Source organism: Bufo gargarizans, chromosome 4 (assembly GCF_014858855.1).
Source record: "Bufo gargarizans isolate SCDJY-AF-19 chromosome 4, ASM1485885v1, whole genome shotgun sequence".
Taxonomy (NCBI): Eukaryota; Metazoa; Chordata; class Amphibia; order Anura; family Bufonidae; genus Bufo; species Bufo gargarizans.
The window spans coordinates 339,159,226-339,186,695 of record NC_058083.1 but is presented as its reverse complement, the minus strand read 5'-3'; the positions used below and the strand labels follow the sequence as shown (position 1 = coordinate 339,186,695).

The following is a 27,470-nucleotide window of genomic DNA, read 5'->3' as shown; positions in this document are numbered from 1 at the left end:
TGCGCAAATATCTATCTCAATTGGGTCTCTGCAAAATCCAGATGGACTACCTGCATCTTATTATAAGAAGTACTTACCTTTACTGCTGACTCCACGTATTAAGGCCCTTAACATGATAGCAACATTACAGTTATACATAAAGAGGGAAAGGATCCAGCAGCCTGCGAAAGTTATCGCCCAATCTCATTACTTAATGTGGACCTCTGTTTGCCAAAATCTTAGCCACGTGCCTGGCTCCCCTATTATCAAGCCTGATCCAATCTGACCAAGTGGGCTTCATCCCATCCAGGGAGGCCCGAGACAATACCACTAAAGTACTGAACCTGATTCACCAAGCTAAACTTCAGAACATACCTTTCTGCCTGTTGTCCACAGGCGCTGAAAAAGCTTTTGATAGGGTGAGCTGGCAGTGGATTTTTGAAGTCCTACACCATGTAGGCATAGATGGCTCAATGATGGCCTGGATCAGTTCCCTATATACCTGCCCCTCTGCGGCGACGAAGGTGAATGGGGTTTTATCATCTACGTTTTAAACACAAAACGGGACCAGACAAGGTTGCCCCCTATCACCCTTGATTTTCGTACTCTCCTTAGAGCCTTTACGCCTAACAATCAGGTTGAACCCTAATATCACTGGTCTTTCAGTAGGGGGGCAGGAATATAAAATTGCGGCATACACTGATGACCTAATGTTCACAATCACAAGGCCTATGACATCTTTCCAGAATCTGATTACTGAATTCAACTCTTACCAGACGATGACTAATCTAAAAATGAATTTTCAAAACTCAGAGGCCTTAAATATTTCGCTGTCCAGCTCCCTGGAATCCAACTTAATGACCTCTTTCCCATTCCGATGGTCTGTTGGAGCGGTTAAATATTTGGGAACTTGGATCCCAAAAGACCTTAGAGAAATTTAAAGTAGAAACTATTCCCCCTTGTTAGGTCAGACTAAAGGAGACCTCACTAAATGGGCAAAGGGTATGTACACTTGGTTTGGCCGTTGCGCCATCTTTAAAATGAATGTCCTCCTGTGCCTACTATACCTATTTCAGACCCTCCCAATTAAACTGCCTCCCAATTTCTTTGTCAAAATACACCAATACCTTTTTAACTTTATCTGGGTGGGCAAGAGCCCGAGACTGGCCCACTCTCTGCTTCTTGTCCTGAAGGAATGGGGGGGGGGGGACTGGGGAACCCAGACCTTAGAAAATATTATGCCGCCACCATGCTTCAGCGGGTGATGGACTGGTGTCTACATGCTTCCTTTAAACAATGGGTTGCCATTGAACAGTATTGCTCCCGGACCCATTTAGAGCTCCTGCCATGGGCAATGTTCTCTGTACTCACCCCACCATAGGCTCCACACTACTCCAATTCCACAAATATACTAACGTGTGCATACTAGGGTCACCCGGACTTCCTAGTCAGCTGTTCTTCAGGGCCATACCTGCAATGGTGTCGGAGTGGTAAGTACAGAGCCCCTTTCTTCAGAACAGCAGGGAGATGGCTCACATACTCCGAATTACAAAATCTGTCAGACCCGTGCACCCTGGGGCATTGGAGGGCTTAACAAATATCTCACTTCCACTCCTCGATCCCTTTGTCTCCGGGTTTTGACAGATCTTTGACACAAAAAGGCTTGTGTCAGCTCAGGAGTATACCGACACTCTCTTTCAGGGTTTTATAGAGCGTTGGTGGCTCCACATCCGGACTTCCGCTCTCCTTTTATTGATAAATGGAACTCTGATCTTGGGACAGATATGCCGCCCGACCAATGGCCAAAGCTATTCCATCTTACGCATAAATCATCCATTGCCTGTAAATTTCAAGAGGCAAGTTACAAGATACTTACTAGATGGTATTATGTCCAGACCCGCCTACAGAAAATGTTCCCCTCAGTATCTCCACTATGCTGGAGATGTGAGTCGTGCACACTGATTCATATCTTCTGGCACTGTAGTAGAATCAGACCATTTTGGGAGTCGGTACATAAAACCATGACCCAGATCTTTTCCTTTCCCACACTCCGAGCTTCTTTTTATTACTTCTCTCGGACCTACCTAACCGCCTACTATACAAATCAATATTGCGTTACCTGGTCAACGCAGCTAGGGCCTGTATCGCAGCCAGATAGAAATTACCTTACCCATCTGCTATAAACCTTTGGATCAACAAGATAGAGGATATATGGAGAATGGATGAATAACAGCTACCCTGAAAAACTCTCATGAGGCATTTGTCTCGGCATGGACACCATGGTTCACCTTTCAGTGCACACCAGAGTACCATGCTCTATTAACATAATAGAGACCCTCTTCATTCCCCCTTCTTCTTACCTCCCTATTTCCCTATAACTCATCCCCATGTATTGCTGTTTGTCTCCCTCCTACTGTCTCATTGATTATGCGGTATTTAAGATAAGATTGATAGCTCGAAGCACTGTTAGACTGTATCATATGGACTGCACACAATTGTGCTGAAACGGATATGTTATAGATGACTCTCCACACAGGTCATTCTTTAAAAATGTTTTATTTTGATTATGATGAAACTGTTATGTTAAGGGTGACTCTCCATACAGGTCTTTGTCTGATATGTTTTACTATGATTAAGAGACTTTTGTACTTGGCTTCATTGAAACTGTTTAAATAAAGAATAAAATAAAAAAAGCTGCAAAAGCCCTTCACATGTAACATAGTAACATAGTACATAAGGCCGAAAAAAGACATTTGTCCATCCAGTTCGGCCTGTTATCCTGCAAGTTGATCCAGAGGAAGGCAAAAAAAAAAAACTGTGAGGTAGAAGCCAATTTTCCTCACTTTAGGGGAATAAAAAATTCCTTCCCGACTCCAATCAGAATAACTCCCTGGATCAACGGCCCCTCTCTAGTAGCTATAGCCTGTAATATTATTACGCTCCAGAAATACATCCAGGCCCCTCTTGAATTCCTTTATTGTACTCACCATCACCACCTCCTCAGGCAGAGAGTTCCATAGTCTCACTGCTCTTACCGTAAAGAATCCTCTTCTATGTTTGTGTACAAACCTTCTTTCCTCCAGACACAGAGGATGTCCCCTCGTCACAGTCATGGGGATAAATAGATGATGGGATAGATCTCTGTACTGACCCTGATATATTTATACATATTAATTAGATCTCCCCTCAGTCGTCTTTTTTCTAAAGTGAATAACCCTAATTTTGATAATCGTTCAGGGTACTGTAGTTGCCCCATTCCAGTTATTACTTTAGTTGCCCTCTTCTGGGGGGCATGGCTTGCTAGGCATGTGAGCGGTCGCACGCTGAGGGAGCTCCCGCATCTGCCCAGTCATTAATCCTAATTTTACCCTGATTTCAGTGGAGATTTTGAGCCTGTACAGTCGGGGGGCAGAGCAGTTCAGCGCGGTGACCGAAACTGGGACTTTGGTCAGCGGGAGACGCAGGCATGTCGAGGAAGAGAGAAGGCAGAGGAGCTGATAAGGAGTCCCAAGATGGCCCCGGGATGAGCACGCCGAAGCGGCGGGATCGCACTGCAGAGCTGCAGAAAGAAATGGCGGTGAAGCTGAGTCAATTTGCAAGATCCTCTCAGGCAGCCAACAACAGACAACGTCTGGAGAGCCAGGATGGAGCGCCACCGGACTGTGGGGACGACTCAGACCATGAAGAGCGGGTTCCCGCCACTACCATGCGGCAGAGCGCCAACAGGTATGCGGCTCTACAAATGAGTGGAGAGGAGCCGGAGCGTGAGCCTAGCGATTCAATTTCTGGGGAACCTACGCTAAAGGATGTGCTACATGCCATCTCAAAATGTGGCAAGTCCCTGAGTGCACTATCGGTCCAGGTAGGCGCAATTAAAGAGGACATTTCCATTATAAGGCATGACTTCAGAAAATTGGCTGAGCGTACCACAGCTCTAGAGGATAGAGTGGGAGAGGTGGAGGATGAGGTACAGCCTTTAAAGAGGGACACTGCTGAACACTCCAGATTGTTAAATGTTATATCGGCTAAGCAAGACGATATGGAGAACCGTCTGCGCCGCAACAACGTACGCATTGTGGGAGTACCTGAGAAGGTGGAAGGGAGGAATCCCACCGAATACTTTGAGGCATGGCTGAAAGAGAAGGTGGGGCAGGATGCACAAACCCCACTGTTTGCAGTCGAACGTGCCCATAGGGTGCCGACTAGGCCTTTGCCTCCTGGAGCACCTCCGAGAACAGTCTTTCTGGAAGTTAAAAAGAGACTGAGAAACTTGGGGGTCCCATATTCTATGCTATACCCAGCTAGATTGCGTGTAGTGGCCCTGAATACCACCAGTTTCTTTGAAGATCCTAGGGAAGCGGCAAAATGGCTGGACAGGAATGAACGTCAGATCAAGATGGAGCTTCAACACCCTACTTAATGGGACTCAGTTTTCTTTTCATTATGCAAGTGATTACTTGAATATCTTTTCTGGTTGCTGTTTTCCCTCTCCCTCTCACTGTTATATATAGATTTTCCTTACCAGTAGGGCTACGGAGAGGGGGGGGGGGGGAGGGAAACTAGATAGGCCAAGCTGTTCTAGCCGTATACTGCAGTGAATTTATATACCGAAATGTTACTATGGATATAGATAGGATTGCTTTGATCTGTTTTAAACCCGATTGTAGATCAGGATTCTATGGGTAACATGCTGCACTCCATACGAATGTTGAGGGTGCTATATATGAGTGGTAGTTCTGTTACGTATTCCCGGGTAAGGTGCGGGAGGCTAGAGGGCGATCAGTTATGATAAGAGTGTGACTAACAGTTTTTAAGTGTTCACATTGACAAAATACTACCAGTAGTCAGTTTGGGCTACGCTCCTCCGGCTGACATGGGTTATTAGATGGAGTTTCGCTGGTCTCACCGACTGGTGCAGTATATTTCCACAGGCCTTATAATCAGTCGTGGGGTGGAACCAATCGGTTAGTCCGGGGAACCGGAGTTCTTTATATTGTTTTGCCAGCTGATGGCAAGTTTACAACCTTGGGGAGGTTTGGGGTATGTTATGAGACCATGGGCATAGGGATCACCATAGCAGCCATAGCAATGGCTATGGGGCCCTACGCCACTGGGGGCCCGGGCTGCCTGCTGAGGATTATTATCATTTTTTTTTATTCACATGGTATAGCTACAGGGGTCGCAGGCCCCTCCAGGACAGACAGAGAAAGCGCTATCTGCAGGGCCTGTAGGCTGTGGGCAGTGCAATAGGGGGCAGCTGGAGGCAGAGAGGCGTACCTGCAGTGAGGAGAGGGAGTGATCCTGCTGCCAGTCTGGGCGGCAGTCCTACTGGCCGGAGAGGCGGAGCGTACAGTGGAGCATACAACGAAGCTGCGTGCTGCTGGGCCTGGCAGCACTGCTGGAGTGTGGGCGCGCAGACTTTCAAGTGGCTGTGAGGTGAGGGCTGGCTGACTTTGGGACTGGTAAAATTTACTCTGGAGTCCTGGACCATTATACCTAGGGAGGAGGGGGGAGCAGGACCCTGGAAGTCTGGACCAGTACATTTAAGGAAAAGGGGGGAGCAGGACCCTGGAGGTCTGGACCAGTACATTTAAGGAGAAGGGGGGAGCAGGACCTGGAGGTATGGTCTGGACCATTATATAGGGGGGAACACGACACTGGACCATTATATCTTGGGAGGAGGGGGAGCAGGACCCTGGAGGTCTGGACCATTATATTTAGGGGGAGCAGGACCCTGGAGGTCTAGACCAATTTATTGAGGGGGGAGCCGCAGGATCTCCAAGGTCTAAACCATTAAATTGTGGGGGGGGAGCAGGACACTTTATGTCTGGACCATTATATCTGGGGACTGGCGGTGGGAGATTTAGGATGGGTGTGGGGGTGGGAGGTCTTGGAGGAGTGTGGGGATGCTGGGGTGGGAGGTACTGGAGGGGTGTTTGGGTGGGAGCTCTGGAAGGGGTGGGAGGTCTGAGAGGTATGTGGGGGTGGGAGATCTGGGAGGGGGGCCCATACATTTTTTTGCTATGGGGCCCAGTCATTTCTAGCTACGCCCCTGTATGAGACAGGTCATTTCTGGTTCTGAATGGCTGTATGGCTGGCTGAGGGTGGTATGGATGGGGGTGTGCTTTCCTCCGGGGCAGAGAGAAAAAGTTACCGTGGTACGAATTGTGACTCAATTGATGTACAGGAGATTGTCTTTTAATACTAATGGCTGATTGCATTAAATTCCTTAGCTGGAATGTTCGGGGCATCAAGGAAAAGACTAAAAGGAAGGCGATTCTGGAAAGTGTCCGTCCGTTACATCCTCTCATATGCTGCCTACAGGAGACACACTTGCTAACGGAGCAGGTACATTTGCTTAAGCTGGCCTGGGTGGGGGTGGGGTTTCATTCCACGTATTCTACATGCGTTAGTTGCCCTCTTCTGGACCGTCTCCAGCTCTGCTATGTCTGCCTTGTTTACAGGAGCCCAGAACTGTACACAGTACTCCATGTGTGGTCTGACTAGTGATTTGTAAAGTGGCAGGACTATATTCTTATCGCGGGCATCTATGCCCCTTCTGATGCAACCCATTATCTTATTGGCCTTGGCAGCAGCTGTCTGACACTGGTTTTTGCAGCTTAGTTTGCTGTTCATTAAAATTCCTAGATCCTTTTCCATGTCAGTGTTACCAAGTGTTTTATCATTTAGTATGTACGAGTGACTTGCATTATTCCTTCACATGTGCATAACTTTACATTTGTCAGTGTTAAACCTCATCTGCCACTTACAGTATCTGCCCAAGCCTCCAATCTATCCAGATCCCTCTGTAGTAGTATACTGTCCTCTTCAGTGTAAATTACTGTACACAGTTTAGTGTCATCTGTGAAAATTGATACTTTACTATGCAAACCTTCTACAAGATCAATAATAAATATATTGAAGAGAACAGGGCCCAATACTGACCCCTGAGGTACCCCACTAGTGACAGTGACCCAATCTGTGTGTACCGTTAATAACCACCCTCTGTTTTCTATCATTGAGCCAGTTACTTACCCACATACAGACGTTTTCTCCCAGTCCGAGCATTCTCATTTTATACTAACCTTTTATGTGGTACAATGTCAAATGCTTTGGAGAAGTCCAGATATACGACATCCATTGATTCGCCGCTGTCAAGTCTAGAACTTACCTCCTCATAGAAACTGATTAAATTAGTTTGACATGACCGATCCCTCACGAATCCATATTGATATGGTGTTATTTGCTTATTTCCGTTGAGATGCTCTAAGATAGCATCTCTCAGAAAACCTTCAAACAGTTTACCCACAACAGATGTTAAACTTACCGGCCTATAGTTTCCAGGCTCTGTTGTTGGACCCTTTTTGAATATTGGCACCACATTTGCCATGCGCCAATCCTGTGGGACATTCACTGTCAGTATAGAATCCACAAATATCAGAAATAAGGGTCTGGCTATGACATTACTAAATTCCCTTAGGATACGGGGGTGTATGCCATCCGGTCCTGGCGATTTGTCTATTTTAATCTTTTTAAGTCGCTGATGTACTTCTTCCTGGGTCAGACAGGACACTTTTAATGGGGAATTTATTTTTACATTCCGCATGTCAGTTTATTTTCCTCAGTGAATACATTGGGGAAAAAAATATTTAACAGCTTTGCTTTCTCCTCGTCGCTCTCTGCGACTTCCCCCTCGTTACTCTTTAAAGGGCTGACACCTTCAGATTTATACTTTTCAACATTTATATAATTGAAGAAAATTTTAGGGTTAGGCTACTTTCACACCTGCGTTCAGGTGTCCGCTCGTGAGCTCCGTTTGAAGGGGCTCACAAGCGGCCCTGAACGCAGTCGTCTGGCCCTAATGCATTCTCAGTGGAGGCGGATCCACTGAGAATGCATCCGCCTGCCAGCGCTCAGCAAGCAGCGTTCGGGTGTCAGCCTGGCTGTGCGGAGGCGAGCGGATCCGTTCCGACTTACAATGTAAGTCAATGGGGACGGATCCGCTTGAAGATGGCACCATATGGCTCAATCTTCAAGCGGATCCGCCCCCCATTGACTTTCAATGTAAAGTCTGAACGGATCCGCTCAGAAAAATTTTCTAAGTTCTAATGCAGACGGATCCGTTCTGAACGGAGCCACCGTCTGCATTAATATGAGCGGATCCGTTCAGAACGGATCCGATCGAACGCTAATGTGAAAGTAGCCTTAGTTTGACTCTCTTTGGCAATTTATCTCTCGGTCTCTAGTTTGGCCTCTTTTATTTGTTTTTTACATGTTCTATTTTTTTCCTTATAGTTTTTCAGTGCTTCCGTGCTACCCTCCTGTTTTAGTGATTTATATGCTTTCTTTTTGTCATTTATTGCTTTCTTTACAGTTCTATTTATCCACATTGGTTTCTTTTCATTCCTTAACCTTTTATTCCCATACGGTATGTACCTCTCACAATGAGATTTTAGGATGTTTTTAAAGATATCCCATAAAGATGTATGTTGAGCAGAAGGTGAGCCAGTCCATGAGCCTGTTGGCATCTGGTACAGTTCATGCCAGAACTGACGTGTGGAGCTCTAACTATGGTCAAGGACAATATATATCCTTTACAGCTCACTGGGTAATTGTGGTTCCTGCCCAGGCAAGGTGATGGCAATGCTGCCTCGACATTGTAATTGTGGGATTTCTGCACTAATGTCCTCCTCAGCCTCCCTATCCTCCACCTTGTATTCAGCCTCCACTGTAGGCACAGTTCAGAGTGGTCCTCTAGAATAGCACCTATGCAAAGCACGGCTTCTGCACCTGGTCATCTTGGGCAAAGGGAATCACACCAGGGAGAAACAGCTCCAGGTCATCAACCAAGAAATTTAAACCTGGCTGTCTCCTCGCCATCTGGAGATAGGAAACATGGTCACCAATTACAGGAAAAATATTCTGTCCATGCTGCATCAGGGAGGGCTGAGCCAAGCATCCTGCATGGAGCACGTCTTCAATCTGGTTGTTACCAGGTTCCTGAAGTCTTCCACCTAACTGCAAAACGTCTTGAAAATTTCAATGACACAGTGCATGCACTCACGCTGGGTTCACACCTGAGCGTTCGCGATGAAGAGCTCTGTATGCGCGTTTGTACAGGCGTTTGCAATCGCGCATACAGAGACAAGCGAACGCCCATTGTCGCGCGTTACCGGAAGTCTATGTACGGGAACGCGCGACAAGACGCCCCAAAGAAGCTCATGTACTTCTTGGGGCGTCGGGCGTTTTACAGCGTGATCGTACGCGCTGTAAAACGTCCAGGTGAGAACCATTCCCATAGGGAAGCATTGGTTTCTCCTTGTTGAGCGTTTTACAGCGCGTAGGAACGCGCTGTAAAACGCTCAGGTGTGAACCCAGCCTCAAACAACTCTTATCATGCAAAACACGCCCTCCTTGAGCTGCAAAGGCAGACTGGTGTTCCCCCACATCGCCTCATATGTGACGTTTCCACATGTTGGACTGACTGTATGAGCAGAGGAGACCCATGACCAATTTCTTTATGACTTTGACGTTAGACAGTGGCAGCTCATGTGTGACACCTACTGTTTGCTCAGGCCCTTTGAGGCCACTTTGTCAGTTTGCTAGGACTATGGAATGAATTATGTCATTCCACTCCTTCACATCCTGGAGGGGATACTGATAAATCTGATTGGCGAGGGAACAGAAGACATGGCACCTATAGCTCATGGCCACCTGAGTCCTGTGGAGGCTGAACTAGCACAAGATGAGGACAAACGCACAGGAATTGTATACAGATCTAGGTGGTTTATCTGCCCAAGCGACAAGAGAGGAGCAGGAGGAGCTAGAGGGCAATGATGACACAGATGACCTGGAGCCGCTATTGTGACTCTTCATGCTGTTGCCACCCTCACCAGTCTGTAACAGGGCTACTAGTGTTGACATTGCCATTTATTTTTCTGTTCTTCTGATCCATCATATAACAAAATATAAATGGATCCTGTCGTTTGAGCGTCCATTAGGCTTCTATCACACGGTTAGTATTTTGCATCAGGATTTGATCATGATTTGGAAGCCAAAAGAAGGAGTGGATCCAAAACACTGGAGACATGCAAATATTACCATCACATGTTATCTCTGTTTTAACTGCATGGTTAAGTCCACACAGATAAGTTAGATAAATTAGAGCTAATGCTAACACACTCACACTCAACACGTTCACACTTCTGTTATTTGGTCAGTTATTTCCATCACTTATTGTAGGGGAAATTCAGGAGTCAAGCCTAGACTCAGATTAGGTGTCATGAATAGATCTGCACCTGCTCTGTGGTTTTGACCCTCACCTGCTATGAGCTGACAAGAACTGAAGAGAATAACTGATCAAATAAGTGAAGTGTGAACTAAGCCTAAGTAACGCACAGTCATTCTACAGCTAAAGGGATTCAAAAGCATGTGTTTGCACTGCCACAAAATGGATTAAAAGAATCTTTTTTTCTCCACTACTTTATTGGCACAGTCTCCATGTCCTTATTTTGTTCCACTAAAGAGTCATTTGGACACCTGCAGAGATGCGCAGCGTTTTTTTTTTTTTTTTTTTGCTTTATTAAAGGATGCTGTATACTTTTTTTCTTTTGGTTTAACTAGGGGTTCGTTAGGAATGTTGGTGGCCTGCACTATGATGCGCATGTCTATATATGCAACCTGCCTCTCATTCTGACGCACAGTAACAGTTTTTAGACTTTTCCAGAAAGGTTTCAGACTTTTCTCATGTTGGCATGTCTCTCCCCATAATCCATACTAACACCCAGAAAAAAGGATGAGCATGCTGCTGAACATCCCTTGTTTCTACATCAGAAGCAGTTGCATACTTGCATACTGTACAGCAGCAAAACAGCAGTCAAATGTTTGATGAAAACTACAAAGTTGCTTAATTTTGCATTTCTGAAGCTAAATAATAGCAACGTTGTTCATAACCATTTAAAAATGTTTGCACTTTTTGTAGTCACACTACTTGATGTTTAAGACATGTTGAGGGTTTTGCATGCATGATCAGAGTTTGTGTATCCAGTTGGTGATTACAGATATACAATACAATGGTCACAAAAATGCATATTTTTCATTACTCTGAGTTGACTTTATCAAATTACAATAATATGACAGGCTAGGTAATAAGTCAAACGTCATGTAGATAAACTTTCTTACTATTGAGCTAGATGGTAATAAAAGAACTACACATGGAGCTTGAGATGTGTTATCATAGCAAGAGTAAACTTTATGTATGAAAACAGTTACAGTGAAGGGAAATATATAAACCAGCATGAAACATAAAAAAAATATACAGAAATACTTGGTAACAAACACAAGAAAAGACAAGATTAAGTAAATACGTAAATAGTATCTGAACAAACTCGCATAATCTGAAGTTGATAAATATCCAAGATTGCATTTCTTGTACACTAGTGAGTCTATTGTTAGAGTCATTGCAAAATGCTGATTTTTTTTTAAGGCAATTTTTGGTGGGACATTTCTTAGTGGGTTATAAGGAACCTAGTACTTGAAAATCTGAACCAAGTTTGTCTGGAGAATTTGCTTTAGAAATTTAGCAGTTGCATATATTTTGGACAGGCCAGTATCAGGAGTCTAATAGAGCTAAAAATGTCTTGCCTACTGTGGGTTCCCAAGTTTCCTCTTAAAGGGGTTAAAAATCTCACACAAGCCCTCCAAAAGCCTTAAAATAACAAATGACGTTAAACTCACCTCTTTCTCCAGAACAGTTCTTTGCACTGCTGATCTGCTCCCCTTGCTGCTGTTTGTTTACAAACTGCAGTGGTGACATGCTGGTATATGGCATTTGACTGCTGCAGCCAATCATTGTCCTCAGAAGTCTAAGGGCTCATGCACATAAATGTGTTCCAGCCATGCCCGTATTGAGGCCCACAAACAGCAGGTACGCAATATACTGGCACCAGTCATGTGCACACCATATCATTGATTCGGACCCATTCACTTAAATGGATCTGCAATCCAGAAGATATGGACATGTACGGGGACATATTGGAATATGGCACATGAACACTGCACAGCCACAGTATACCACTGCAGACAGTAACTGGCTGCAGCAGTTGTGTGCCTTATGCCAGAATGTCTCTGCTGCAGTGTCACACTCATGTGTGGGAGGAAAACACCACACCAAGCATAGGAAGTAAAGGGGATACCGGATTAAGGCATGGAAACTAGGAAAGAAAGATGGGCACCTCGTAGAGAAAACCCTAACTCCAGTCCTCACAGACTACCAGTATGAACAGGCCCCAAAGGTAGACAAGGTCATACAATGGATAACTAAAAAAAACATTTTGTCACCTTACATCACTAAAAGTGCAAGACCAAGCGATCAAAAAGGCGTATGCCCCCCATATAGCAGCAATCTAAATGTCACCTCATCCCGCAAAAAATTAGCTCCTACCTAAGACCATTGCCCAAAAATTACTATGGAGACACTGAAACATGATTTTTTTTGTTTCAAAAATGATATTGTGTTAAATGTAAAAAAATAAATAAAAATTGACATATTAGGTATCGTCGCGTCCCTAACAACCTGCTCTATAAAAATACCACATGACAGCTATTTTTTGTTACCTTGCCTCACAAAAAGTGTAATATAGAGCAACCAAAACTCATATGTACCCTAAAATAGTATCAACAAAACTGCCACCTTATCCTGTAGTTTCCAAAATTGGGTATTTTTTTGCCTTTTCCACTCTAGGGGTGCATCAGGGGGTTTTCAAATGTGACATGGCAGCCTAAAATTATCCCAGTGAAATTTGCCTTCCAAAAACCATATAGCGTTCCTTTTCTTCTGCACCCTGCCGTGTGCCCTTACAGCAGTTTACAACTACATATGGGGTGTTTCTGTAAACTACAGGATCAGGGCAATAAATATTGAGTTTTGTTTGGCTGTTAACCCTTGATTTGTTAGTGGAAAAAATGGATTAAAATGGAAAATCTGCCCAAAAAGTTGAATTTTGAAATTTCATCTCCATTTTACATAAATTCCTGTGGAAAACCAAAAGGATTAACAAAGTTTGTAGAATCAGTTTTGAATACCTTGAGGGAGTAGTGTCTAAAATGGGGTCCATTTTTGGGAGTTTCTACTCTAGGAGTGCCTCAGGAGGTCTACAAATGTGACATGGCAGCTTAAAATTATCCCAGTGAAATCTGCCTTCCAAAAACCATATGGAGTTCCTTTCCTTCTGCACCCTGCCGTGTGCCCTTACAGCACTTTGCAACTACATATGGGGTGTTTCTGTAAACTACAGAATCAGGGCAATAAATATTGTTTTGTTTGGCTGTTAACCCTTGATTTGTTAGTGGAAAAAATTGATTAAAATGGAAAATCTTCCCAAAAAGTTGAATTCTGAAATTTCATCTCCATTTTACATAAATTCTTGTGGAACACCTAAAGGATTAACAAAGTTTGTAGAATCAGTTTTGAATACCTTGAGGGAGTAGTTTCTAAAATGGGGTAACTTTTTTGGAGTTTCTACTCTAGGGGTGCCTCAGGGGGTCTACAAATGTGACATGGCAGCTTAAAATTATCCCAGTGAAATCTGCCTTCCAAAAACCATATGGCGTTCCTTTCCTTCTGCACCCTGCCGTGTGCCCTTACAGCACTTTGCAACTACATATGGGGTGTTTCTGTAAACTACAGAATCAGGGCAATAAATATTGTTTTGTTTGGCTATAAACCCTTGATTTGTTAGTGGGAAAAAAATGAATTAAAATGGAAAATCTTCCAAAACATTCTACTCTAGGGGTGCCTCAGGGGGTCTTCAATTGTGACAAGGCAGCTTAAAATTATCCCAGTGAAATCTGCCTTCCAAAAACCATATGGTGTTCCTTTCCTTCTGCACAATGCCGTGTGCCCGTACAGCAGTTTACGACCACATATGGGGTGTTTCTGTAAACTACAGAATCAGGACAATAAATATTGAGTTTTGTTTGGCTGTTAATCCTTACTTTGTAACTGGAAAAAAAAATATTAAAATGGAAAATCTGCCAAAAAAGTGAAATTTTTCAATTATATCTCTATTTTCCATAAATTCTTGTGGAACACCTAAAGGGTTAACAAAGTTTGTAAAAACAGTTTTGAATACCTTAAGGGGTGTAGTTTCTAAAATGGGGTCATTTTTGGGTGGTTTCTAATATGTAAGCCTTACAAAGTGACTTCAGACCTGAAATGGTCCACAAAAAGTGGGTTTTGGAAATTTCCTGAAAAATTTCAAGATTTGCTTCTAAACTTCTAAGCCTTCTAACATCCCCAAAAAATAAAATGGCATTCACAAAATGATCCAAACATGAAGTAGACATATGGGGAATGTAAATTAGTAACAAGTTTTGGAGTTATTACTATCTATTATAAAAGTAGAGAAATTGAATTTTGGAAATTTGCTAATTTTTCAAAATGTTTGGTAAATTTGTTTGTTTTTTATAAATAAAAATGAAATATTTTTGACTCCATTTTACCACTGTCATGAAGTACAATATGTGACGAGAAAACAATCTCAGAATGGCCTGGATAATTAAAGCGTTTTAAAGTTATTACCACATAAAGTGACACATGTCAGATTTGCTAAAAATGGCCTGGGCAGAAAGGTGAAAAATGGCTTGGTCCTGAAAGGGGTTAATCGGATGTCATGCACCATCTGAGATAAACACTTCTGAGTTAGAGATGCAGAATCAATAGCAAAAATGAAAAGGCACTTGGAGACAACCCGTGCATACGGACGAACTGAGCATCAATCAGGTTCACACTCGCCTCACTGCCTTAATCCGTTGCTGACACTAGATACACTTGCTTCCTAAAGCGCCTCATCTTATAAGCAAAACGCGTAGAAGCAATCTAGCAGCAATAATTCAGCAAGAAGTACCTTACTTAAAGTGAGGGTTATTTTTTTAGACCAGGCCCAAGGTATCCAGAGGCTGGGGGTTGCTCTTTTCAGGGCAAGTGCTCCGACATACAGCCATGCTAGATTTCCCCAACCTGAGATAGGGTTTGCTAGGGAAAGTAGCGGCAGGCTGAAGTGACTTAGGAGTACCGCCATCTACATCGACCCCCAGCTGGTATACAGGGGAAACCCTGGCCATCCAACCCTATTTTGCGTCTTTTGGTTACCACCTTTTTCAATTGATTTTTAAATGGATCTGAATAAAAGTTACATTTTATCCTTTTGAAAAGGCACACTCAGTTTACACATAATTTATGAGCCCTTGAATAGTTAGTGTAAAAGTCACAGCACTACGTCTATCAGCAAACTTGTAAAAGAGACGCTCAGTGTGTACTCCACCTCTTTATGTTTTCAATAGATCATGCAGCAGAATTTAACAATGATATGGATTTGACTCTTAGGCCTCTTTCACAAGAGCGTGGCGTGTGAGGGCCCGATAAGATCCGGGTGCGTTGCGGTAAAATGTGCGATTTTTCTGTGCAAGTGCAAAGCGTTTTAATGCATTTTGCACATGCGTGAGAAAAATCGCCATGTTTGGTACCCATACCCAAACCCGGAGTTCATCACTGAAGTTTAGGTTTGGGATCGGTGTTGTGTAGATTTTATTATTTTCCCTTATAACATGGTTATAAAGGAAAATAATAGCAATTTTAATACAGAATGCAAAGTAAATTAGGGATAGAGAGATAAAAAAAAAGTTAACTTACCTGCTCCATAGCTGCCAGTCTCTGTTCTATCTTCAGGACCTGGCAAAAGACCTGTGGTGACGTCATCCGCAACTACGCGATCAAGTGGACTCTGTGAGTTATTTTTTTTATTTTTAACCCCTCCATCACTATTTTACTTTGCATTCTGTATTAAGAATGCTATTATTTTCCCTTATAACCATGTTATAAGGGAAAATAATACAGATCGGGTCCCCAGCCCGATCGTCACCTAGCAACCATGCGTGAAAATCGCACCGCATCCGCACTTGCTTGCGGATGCTTGCAATTTTCACACGGCCCCATTCACTTCTATGAAACGAAAAACGCTGAATATAGAGCATGCTGCGATTTTCACGCAATGCACAAGTGATGCGTGAAAATCACCGCTCATGTGCACAGCCCCATAGAAATGAATGGGTCCGGATTCAGTGCGGGTGCAATGCATTCACCTCACGCATTGCACCCGCGCTGAATACTTGCCCGTGTGAAAGGGGCCTTAAAGCAAGTAGCAAAATGTGTATTAAAATGATAACTGCTTTACAGACAGAATAGGAATATTTATTGTACAAAATAAATAAAACATTTATTGTGTGTTGCTAGTGTGAGGCACCTTGACTTACAGTGTTCCTTAACTTACACTACCTACCTTTATTAAAGCCTACTCTTTATGGGAGTCAGTGAATTTTTTGTAATATGCTTTAATTATTATTATTATTTTTTACTGTTCTTAGCAAAATAGGCTCTTAAAGTTCGGATGCTGTAAAGGCAGGACCTCACATAGTACACTGCTGCTCCTGCCTGTACTAGTGCTGCTCTCTTAAAGCCTGGCATAAATGGGAAATGCCAGACTTTAGAAGAGCGGGCACAGACAGAGGAACGATGTGCTATGGAGCTCCTTACCTGCCCTTGCTTCTCTCTGCTAATATCCTGTGCTGATGTGTTAGGCTAATTTCACATGTCCATGGAACACAGTCCGTGAGATACCTGACTGGCATCCTGCTTAGTGCAGGAGAGCACGGCGTCATTGGTTGCTATGACGCTGTGCGCTTCTTGCCACCGCTGCTGTATAGTAATACACTCGTATTACCCCCGTGCGCTCCTGCACCAAGCAGCCAGTCCAGTATCTCACGGACCGTGTTCCACGGACATATGAATTCAGCCTTATGCAGGTTACTAGTGGAACTGAGCAAGTGCAGGGCAGGAGCTCTATAGCATATCTTTCATCTGCCCGTGCCCGCGTGCTAAAGCCTGACATAGCCAGGATTTAGGAGAGCAGCACTAGTACAGGCAGGAACAGCGAATAGCAATGGAGCTCCTGCCTGTACAGCCTCAGTGAATCTGTACCTCCATACACAGCAGTGTATGGGAGTAAGAATTCTAAAGTGCAATAGGCTCCTCAATTTCAGGCACCTATTTCGCTAACAAAAGTAAAATAAATAAATAAATAAATAAAGCATAATTCACAATTAGGCTACATTCACACGACCGTATGTTTTGCAGTCCACATATTGGTTACACTTTAAAGGGATTCTTTCACCTCGTTTTAGCCTATAGAAATGTGGACATGCACGGATAGATCGCCGCTAGCACGTCCGCAATATACCTGTCCCATAGCCCTGTGTCCTTTTATTGTGTTTAAAAAATGTTTTTAGAGATATGTAAATGAGCCTGGTAAGGAGCCCAAGGGGATGTACTAACCTTCTTGGAGCCCAGCCACGCCACCCTGTGAAGGAGCCCAGCACCGCCTGCGTCCTCCGAATCTCCTCCTTGCTCATAGTTAGATCACCGTAATCTTGCGATGCACAGTGCCTTTTGGGCACCAAGAAGGTTAGTACAGCCCCTTGGGCTCCTTACCAGGCTAATTTAAATAATTTTAAGACACAATAAAAGGAAATAGCGCTATAGAACAGGTATATTGCGGACATGCTAGTGGCGATCTATCCGTGCATGTCCGCATTACTATAGGCTAAAACGAGGTGACAGAATCCCTTTAACACTAGAGTTGAATGCATCGAAGCCAAATTAATTGACTTCGATTCAAATTTCAGGAAAAATTTGATTCGCTGCCAAATTTCCTCGTGCTTCGTGGTAACTAATCTATTTTCCCTGAAATGGCAGTAAAAAAAACACAAAAACATACTCACTTTATCCATTTACTCACAGAGAGGCCGTCACGGCCAGCGGGATGACATTGTAAGATTTTGTGCTTCGTCTTCAATCAAGATGGCCGCAACGGCCTCTCTCTGAAAGGCCTCAATTGTATCATCAGTACAGTGTTCATTTTTGGACATGGTCAGATATCATTGTCAATTATCAGAATAATGCCAGTGTGACACCTGACCCTGACAGATACTGTGATCAGTGATGAACACAGCACCTGAGCGGTTCAATGACGGGGGGCAGCACGATTGCCGTTCCCCGTCATTGCAAAGGAATGCACTTTGTGACAAAGTAATTAATCACAAATTAAATTTCTTTGTGAAATTCGGCGAAGCAGATCAAATTGTTTAGAACTTCACTCATCACTATTTAACACAATATACTGCATAATTTTTACATCTGCAGTTATCACTGCTTACAGATTTGACACTCAGATGCTGCTAATGGCAGGTGTCATCTTTTGTATGACAAAAGTTCTACACTATGGCCTCATGCACACGACAGTTGTTTTTCTCGGCCTCTGTTCCGTTTTTGTTTTTTTTGTGGATAGGATGGGGACCCATTCATTTCAATGGGTCAGCCAAAAAATGCTGATAGTTCATCTGTTTGTGTTCCGTGTCCGTTGTCTGTGTTTCCCTTCAGCAAAAAAAAAATAGTGCATGTCCTACTTTTTTCACATTTGCGGACAAGGATAGGCATTTATTACAAGGGATCTGTGAAAAAAAACTGATCCTCCAAAAAAAAGGATGCCGCATCAGTTTTTTTTAACGGACGCAAAAAACAACTGTCGTGTGCATGAGGCCTAAGACATAAAAATATACATACACTTGAATAGGTGCTGTAAATAAAAGGCTACACATAGTAGAAATTCCCTTTAAATGGATCAGCAGCCATATTACAGATCCTTACTAATTATATTTATAACTTAATATTCAAGTGTATGTATATTTTTCTGCCTTAGGCCTCATGCACACGACAGTTGTTTTTTGCGTCCGCAAATTGTGCGTCCGCTAAAAAAAAACGGATGCAAATAACAACTGTCGTGTGCATTAGGCCTAAGGCAGAAAAATATACATACACTTGAATAGGTGCTGTAAATAAAAGTGTTCACATAGTAGAAATTCCCTTTAAATGGTGTAGCAAACAGAATGAAGTTTTTCTTCCATATATCAGCAGCCATATTACAGATCCTTATTAATTATATTTATAACTTAAAATAGCCATGCATTGTGTGAAAATACAAATTTTTATTAAAAATGGTCATATATATTTCATTATATAAAATAACTGATTACAATTGTTCACACTAGTTGGTTCTGCAACACAATGGTGGAGATGTATCAAACTGGTGTAAAATAGAACTGGCTTAGTTGCCCATAGCAATCAATCTGATTCCACCTTTCATTTTCCAAAGGAGCTGTGATAAATGAAAGGAGGAATCTGATTGGTTGCTATGGGCAACTAAGCCAGTTCTACTTTACACCAGTTTGATAAATCTCCCCCTATGTTTTTTATGCTGACCTGTTCTAGACCTAGTAAGCTATGCATATGTGGGGGATACATTTACAAAACTATAAGGGTATTTATTTCCATTGACTATCTTGAAATTTATGCCTAATGAAAGGTCATAATATCACACCATAACTTTTTAGATGACTGTCAAGAGTAGTCCATATTCTCTTTCTTGTCGTTTCTCATTGGCCTGAAATAAAAGGTTTAAATTCACCCATTAAATACATTTATTTCTATAAGACAAGAAAACAAGAATGTTAAAATAAACTACATTCTTCAAAAACAGGAATGCTTTCGAATTCATGTGTTTTTGCCTCAATATTTGTATAAAGTCATGTACAGTATATGTAGGTTTTTTTGTGACTTAGGGATAGCCAATCTGCGGCTCTCCAAAAACTACAACTTCCTGCATGCCCAAGCTGCCTACAGCAGGGCATGGTGGGAATTGTAGTTTTACAACAGCTGGAGAGCCACATGTTGGACATCCCTGACCTATGACATTTTTTAATAGTTTAACCCTTTAGGAATGCAGTTCTATTGGCCCTTAAAGGGGTTTCTGGATAGGCCATCAATATCAGATCAGTGTGGGCGTGACATCCTGCATCCCCACGATCAGCTGTTTAGTCGTAGGCCATAGCTCCAGAGCTGGAACTACACAGCTCTGTTCATAGTGGTGTATGGGATGGAGCTGATAACTGTAGCGTTGCTTCCATTCACTTCAGCGAGAGCCTGTTACTAGCTTTGTCCACTGTGTAGTTCTGGCACAACAACTAAACAAATGATCGGCAGGTATGTTTAGTGTTGGACCTCTACAGATCTGATATCTGATATATCCAAAGGATAGACTCTCAATATCAAAATCACGGAAAAGCCCTTCATATTAGAAAAGTCATATCATTTTTTTTTTTTTTTATGTAGCCATATGAGAATTTTTCTTTGCAGGACAAGATGCAATTTTTAACCCTTTCGGTACTGAGCCACTTTTCACCTTAAATCCCAGGCTGATTTTTGCAAATCTGACATGTATCACTTTATGTGGTAATAACTCTGGAATGCCTTTACTTATCCAAGCCATTCTGATATTGTTTTCTCATGACACCTTGAACGTGTGTACATATTATGTTAATGATACATTTGAGTCAATATGTTTTACCTCTATTTATTTAAAAAAATCCAAAATTTACAGAACATGTGGAAAAATTGCAATTTTCTAAATTGTCATTTCTCTGCTTTTAAGACAGCTAGTGATACCTCATAAAATAGTTATTACTTTACATTTCCCATATGTCTACTTTGTTTCCAAAATTTTGAAAATTGCATTTTAGTTTTTTAGGATGTTAGAAGGCTTAGAATTTTAGAAGCAATTCTTAAAATTTCTAAGCAAATTTCCCCAAACCCACTTTTTTAAAGGGAACCTGTCAGCAGCAAAAAAAAAATCCCAAACCACAAGCAGTACCTTAAAGTAGCCAGCAGTGTGTTTCTAATGATCATTCTCCTCCTGCAGTCAGATGCAGTAAAAGCATAAAAATCGTTCTTTTATCCCCGCCCGCACTATTTTCCAGTCATGTTTCATGTCAAGGGGGCAGCGGCCTCCTTGCTTCAAGTCAAGGTAACCACACCCCCTTACCTGCCCCTTCACCTGTGACTGACAGCTGGCTGTTCGGCGAAGCGAGCCAAACTCTCGTGTATACATACAGTATCTTAGAAAAGTGAGTACACCTGTCAAATTTTTGAAAATATTTCATTATATCTATTCATGGGACAACACTGAAGATCTGACACTGTGATACAATAAAATGTAGTCAGTGTACAGCTTGTATAACAGTGCAAATATGTGTCCTCAAAATAACTCAACACACAGCCATTAATGTCTAAACCGCTGGCAACAAAAGTGAGTACACCCCTATTGAAAATGGCCACATTGTGCCCAAAGTGTCAATATTTTGCGTGGCCATCATTATTTTCCAGCACTGCCTTATCTCTCTTGGCCATGGAGTTCACTAGAGCTTCACAGGTTGCCACTGGAATCCTCTTCCACCCTACATGATGACATGACGGAGCTGGTGGATGTTAAAGACCTTGCACTCCTCCACCTTCCATTTGAAGATGTCCCACAGATGCTCAATAGGGTTTAGGTCTGGAGACATGCTTGGCCAGTCCAGCACCTTTACCCTGAATTTCTTTAGCAAGGCACTGGTCATCTTGCAGGTGTGTTTGGGGTTATTATCTTGTTGGAATACTGCCCTGCGGCCCAGTTTCCTAAGGAATGGGCTCATGCTCTGCTTCAGTATGTTACAGTACATGTTGGCGTTCATGGTTCACTCAGTGAACTGTAGCTCCTTACAGCTGGTAGCACTCATGCAGCCCCAAACTATGACACTCCCACCACCATGCTTGATGCAAGATAAGACACACTTGTCTTTGTACTCCTCACCTGGTTGCCGCCACACACGCTTGAAACCATCTTAACCAAATACGTTTTTCTTGGTCTCATCAGACCACAGGACATGGTTTCAGTAATTCATCTCCTTAGTCTGATTGACTTCAGCAAACTGTTGCAGACTTTCTTTAGAAGAGGCTTCTATCTAGGACAACAGCCATGCAGAGCAATTTGATGCAGTGTGCGGCGTATGGTCTGAGCACTGACAGGCTGACCCCCCCACCCGTTTAACCTCTGCAGCAATGCATCTATTTTGAAAAGACAATCTATCGATATGACACTGAGCACGTGCAATCAACTTCTTTGGTCAACCATGGCAAGGCCTGTTCTGAGTGGAATCTGTCTTGTTAAATCACTGTATGGTCTTGGCCACTGTGCTACAGCTCAGTTTTAGGTTGTTGGCAATCTTCTTATAGCCTAGGCCATCTTTATGTAAAGCAACAATTCTTTTTTTCAGATTTTCAGACCCTCAGAGAGTTCTTTGCCATGAGGTACCATGTTGAACTTCCAGTGACCAGTATGAGAGAGTGTGAAGGCAATAACACCAAATTTAACACAGCTGCTCACCATTCACACCTGAGACCTTGCAATACTAACAAGTCACATGACACCAGGGAGGGAAAATGGCTAATTGTGCAAAATTTGGCCATTTTCACTTAGGGGTGTACTCACTTTTGTTGCCAGTGGTTTAGACATTAATGGCTATGTGTTGAGTTATTTTGAAGGCACACCAAATTTACACTGTGTTATACAAGCTGTACACCGATGACTTTACATTGTATCAAAGTGTCATCTTTAGTGTTGTCCCATGAAAACATATAATGAAATATTTACAAAAATGTGAGGGGCATGCTCACTTTTGTCAGACACTGTATGTATATATATATATATATATATATATATATCTATATAAAAAAAAAATATATATATATATACAGTATACACACATACATATACACACACCTTAACTCCTTGAGTCTCAACACCATACATGTGCGGCGGAAGGAGGGATTTTAAGTATGGTGCCCACTTGCAAACAGAGAGGGTGCCATAGCCGGCGTGTCTCAAACAGCGGAGGCCCAAGGCTAAAGACTACGACTGTCAATAACGCCAGTCAGGCATTTTACTTTTACTTTAAAGGGGTATTCCCATATTCAGTTTTAATACTTACCTTCTTCCAGTGCGATGTCCACTTCCTGGATTTGGCTGGGCTTTAGTGACGTCTTCGCCGCAATGTCCTAAACGCGCACGCCGTGCATGCGCCATGATGACTTATTCCTGGCCTGTACACTACAGAGCCGGCGTGCACGGCTCTGTACTATACAGACCAGAAAGAAGTCATCATGGCGCATGCGCCGTGCCGTGCGCGTTCAGGACATTGAGCGTCCCGGCCGGGAGAGAATCTTCAGTCTTCTGTGCAAGCGCAGCCCAGTGGGTTTCGACAGTAGAGGTGGCCGTAACCATGGGAGACGAAAGACAACTTCAGGCGGGGAACTTATTTTCTTCAAGAGGGAACTTATTTTCTCAAAAGGGGTGGGAATTGGGTAATAAAATGTATTTAAAAAAATTATCACTGTCAAATCATTAACAGATTTTACAGTGATCATTAAGATGGGAATACCCCTTTAAGACACAATTTTATGCCAGAATACTGGTGCAACATCTTAGACCACCTACCTTTTCCTGTGAAGCCACACCTCCTAACTACTAAACAATGCCCCTTTTGTGGTTTGTGTGCTAATTTGCTCTACTACTAATCAGATTCTATACACAGGCACATTAGTAAATATGGGCCAAAAACTAATTTGCTAAATAAAAATAAATGGTCTTTACCTTCCAAGATTCTCAACATCTTCAATTGTTTCTGGTAAGGAAATACCCATTGTTTCGGGCAATAACAATACCAGACCACCACAAATAAGGCCAAGTATTCCTAAAGGCAACAAAACCACACACTGTATTATAGTATGTAACCATTTCAAACATTTTATTTTATCTGTATAGTCACCTTATACACTAAGCCAGGGCTGGCCAACCTGTGGCTCTCCAGCTGTTGTAAAACTACAATTCCCACCATGCCCTGTCGTAGGCTGATAGCTGTAGGCTGTCTGGGCATGCTGGGAGTTGTAGTTTTTTAACAGCTGGAGAGCCGCAGGTTGGCCATCCCTGTACTAAGCAAATTGAATAGGTTTTGTTATTATCTTGCTTCCACTGTCATTTAAGGGGGTTTTCTGGGAGTAGAATATTGAAGACCACTCAGCCAATCACTGGCCACAGAGGTGACCACCCACAACCAGTGATTGGCTGAGCATCACCTTTTTACATGGAGAGAGACCAGGTGTCACGCTTGCAGGTGCATGCCCGCCACGGGCTTGCTGTCCCGGGCAGGCGCGGACGTCTCTCTGCTCTCCCTGTGTGAATTCGGATTAGAGCTCTGAACTTTCCTTCAGCCCTGAGAGAGTTAATGTTTTCCCCTGCCCCTGTCCAGGTGCTGGTTAAGTTGCTGATCAGTCTCCCTGTTTTGTTGGGCTGTGGTTCCACCTCCTCGTCTAAGCTTTGAGGTTAATGCTTAACCACACACAGCAAGGGTTTCCCAGGAATGTCTCCACCAGATTGCATCACTTCCTTCTCCTAACTGGTCACCAGATTTATAGCCAATAAAGCATTTATGGGACCAGACAGGATGCCCGATTTGGCAACCTATGAGTGTGAAAGATCTACAGGCTGCAGCATCTGTGGGCAAATGTGCTGCAGGATACCATACGGCACCTTTATGACTTCTTGCTCAGTCGTATCCCATCTTATATCCAGGTGGCCCAACATGGTATTAGAGCCTATCAATTGTACAGTTTCCCCCAATAAACTTATCCTTTTGCTCTAATATTGTAATAACATACTATTTCATTATTATATTCACACGTAGAAAGTTTAATTTGATTCCAACAATTCCATCTTGGTACATTATTTTTATTTTTTGGTGTCAATGAGTGAAAATAAATAAATAAATATATATATATATATACAGGTCCTTCTCAAAAAATTAGCATATTCTCATAAAGTTCATTATTTTCTGTAATGTACTGATAAACATTAGACTTTCATATATTTTAGATTCATTACACACCAACTGAAGTATTTCAAGCCTTTTATTGTTTTAATGTTGATGATTTTGGCATACAGCTCATGAAAACACAAAATTCCTATCTAAAAAAATTAGCATATCATGAAAAGGTTCTCTAAACGAGCTATTAACCTAATCATCTGAATCAACTAATTAACTCTAAACACCTGCAAAAGATTCCTGAGGCTTTTAAAAACTCCCAGCCTGGTTCATTACTCAAAACCGCAATCATGGGTAAGACTGCCGACCTGACTGCTGTCCAGAAGGCCATCATTGACACCCTCAAGCAAGAGGGTAAGTCACAGAAAGAAATTTCTGAACGAATAGGCTGTTCCCAGAGCGCTGTATCAAGGCACCTCAGTGGGAAGTCTGTGGGAAGGAAAAAGTGTGGCAGAAAACGCTGCACAACGAGAAGAGGTGACCGGACCCTGAGGAAGATTGTGGAGAAGGACCGATTCCAGACCTTGGGGGACCTGCGGAAGCAGTGGACTGAGTCTGGAGTAGAAACATCCAGAGCCCCCGTGTACAGGCGTGTGCAGGAAATGGGCTACAGGTGCCGCATTCCCCAGGTCAAGCCACTTTTGAACCAGAAACAGCAGCAGAAGCTCCCGACCTGGGCTACAGAGAAGCAGCACTGGACTGTTGCATGTCATTCGGAAATCAAGGTGCCAGAGTCTGGAGGAAGACTGGGGAGAGGGAAATGCCAAAATGCCTGAAGTCCAGTGTCAAGTACCCACAGTCAGTGATGGTCTGGGGTGCCATGTCAGCTGCTGGTGTTGGTCCACTGTGTTTTATCAAGGGCAGGGTCAATGCAGCCGCTATCAGGAGATTTTGGAGCACTTTATGCTTCCATCTGCTGAAAAGCTTTATGGAGATGAAGATTTCATTTTTCAGCACGACTTGGCACCTGCTCGCAGTGCCAAAACCACTGGTAAATGGTTTACTGACCATGGTATTACTGTGCTCAATTGGCCTGCCAACTCTCCTGACCTGAACCCCATAGAGAATCTGTGGGATATTGGGAAGAGAAAGTTGAGAGACGCAAGACCCAACACTCTGGATGAGCTTAAGGCCGCTATCGAAGCATCCTGGGCCTCCATAACACCTCAGCAGTGCCACAGGCTGATTGCCTCCATGCCACGCCGCATTGAAGCAGTCATTTCTGCAAAAGGATTCCTGACCAAGTATTGAGTGCAGAACTGAACATAATTATTTGAAGGTTGACTTTTTTTGTATTAAAAACACTTTTCTTTTATTGGTCGGATGAAATATGCTAATTTTTTGAGATAGGAATTTTGTGTTTTCATGAGCTGTATGCCAAAATCATCAATATTAAAACAATAAAAGGCTTGAACTACTTCAGTTGGTGTGTAATGAATCTAAAATATATGAAAGTCTAATGTTTATCAGTACATTACAGAAAATAATGAACTTTATCACAATATGCTAATTTTTTGAGAAGGACCTGTATATATATATATATATATTAACCTCTTTAATATACATTTAGCAAGTTGATCATCAATATCATATCAGTGGATGTGAAATGTATGCCACCCCCCTCCGATCAGCTGGATAGAATAGACCATCATTAATTTACTCCTACTCTCCTAACATACATTAATGTGCATTAGGCTCCCATGATCCTGTCTTTGGTTGAGTGGTTGTTTTTCTTTATAACATTCTTGGAAAGTACTAACATACCAACCACTGCATACCAGAAATACCCAACAAGACCTTTCATTTTAGAGATGCTCAGACCCAGCTGCCTAGCCATCACAAGTTAGCCCTTGTCAAAGTCACTCACATCCTTAGGCTTGCTGATTTTTCCTGCTTCTAACACATCATAAACTGTTTAGTCACCACCTAATTTATTCTTCCCCCCTGACAGGGGGCTGAGATGAAATGAAAAATCTATTAACAGTAACTCATTAATTTCTGTCTATGAACTTTTCCTTTTCCTTGATCAACTGAAGACAGAGTGAAAAATTAAGATAATGATGTGTTCATGAGTGTGCCAGTATTGGTACTCTGTTGAAATTTTACCAAATATGATGAGAGGAAGTTCCACCCATAGTTCTGCTAATCGGAAAAGTAAAAATGGGGCAATGATTCCTCCTAGGTCACACATGCCTGAACACAAGGATACACCGAAGTTTCTGCAACATTTAAAAGAAAATAAATCAATTAATCAGTTAAACATTGGTTAAAACAGCACACAGTTTCTGCACTATGATTGTAAAAATATGGTCAGGTAATTGACACTGACATATTCAGCGTGATCTATTGTCCTAGGCAAAAACAGATGTTCAAACCACAGTGGAATTCAAAATAACTGGCAGATTTATACTGTATTTCTAGGAAAAGGGAAGATACAAATCTTCCTGTAAGATCCATACTTGGCTATGTTAATGCTCCAAAATGACAGTTATTTATAATATTTTCTGTCTCCGTAGTCCCTACATGCTTAGCAGCATATATAAGAACTTGTAGTTGGAGTAAGTCAGTGACATTACTGCCTGGCTCCTAGCATCGTGGTAAGATCTGCTTGTGTGATATACTCCTTT

General features: G+C 42.6%; 1 protein-coding gene across 4 annotated transcripts in view; it reads right to left on the bottom strand.

Annotated features, from left to right (window-relative positions):
• The window catches only part of SLC22A3 (solute carrier family 22 member 3), a 330,912-nt gene that overhangs the window by 58,691 nt on the left and 244,751 nt on the right, over nt 1-27,470 (bottom strand). For 3 of the 4 annotated variants that reach the window (XM_044290223.1, XM_044290224.1, XM_044290226.1), the window contains 3 exons: nt 26,950-27,062; nt 23,616-23,715; nt 19,300-19,532 (listed from right to left, as the gene is read on the bottom strand). In XM_044290223.1, coding sequence (XP_044146158.1) covers nt 19,490-19,532; nt 23,616-23,715; nt 26,950-27,062 — 256 coding nt within the window. In that variant the 3' untranslated portion in view covers nt 19,300-19,489. Of the gene's footprint in view, nt 1-19,299; nt 19,533-23,615; nt 23,716-26,949; nt 27,063-27,470 lie in introns of those variants that run through there. The other variant, XM_044290225.1, reaches the window with a different exon arrangement.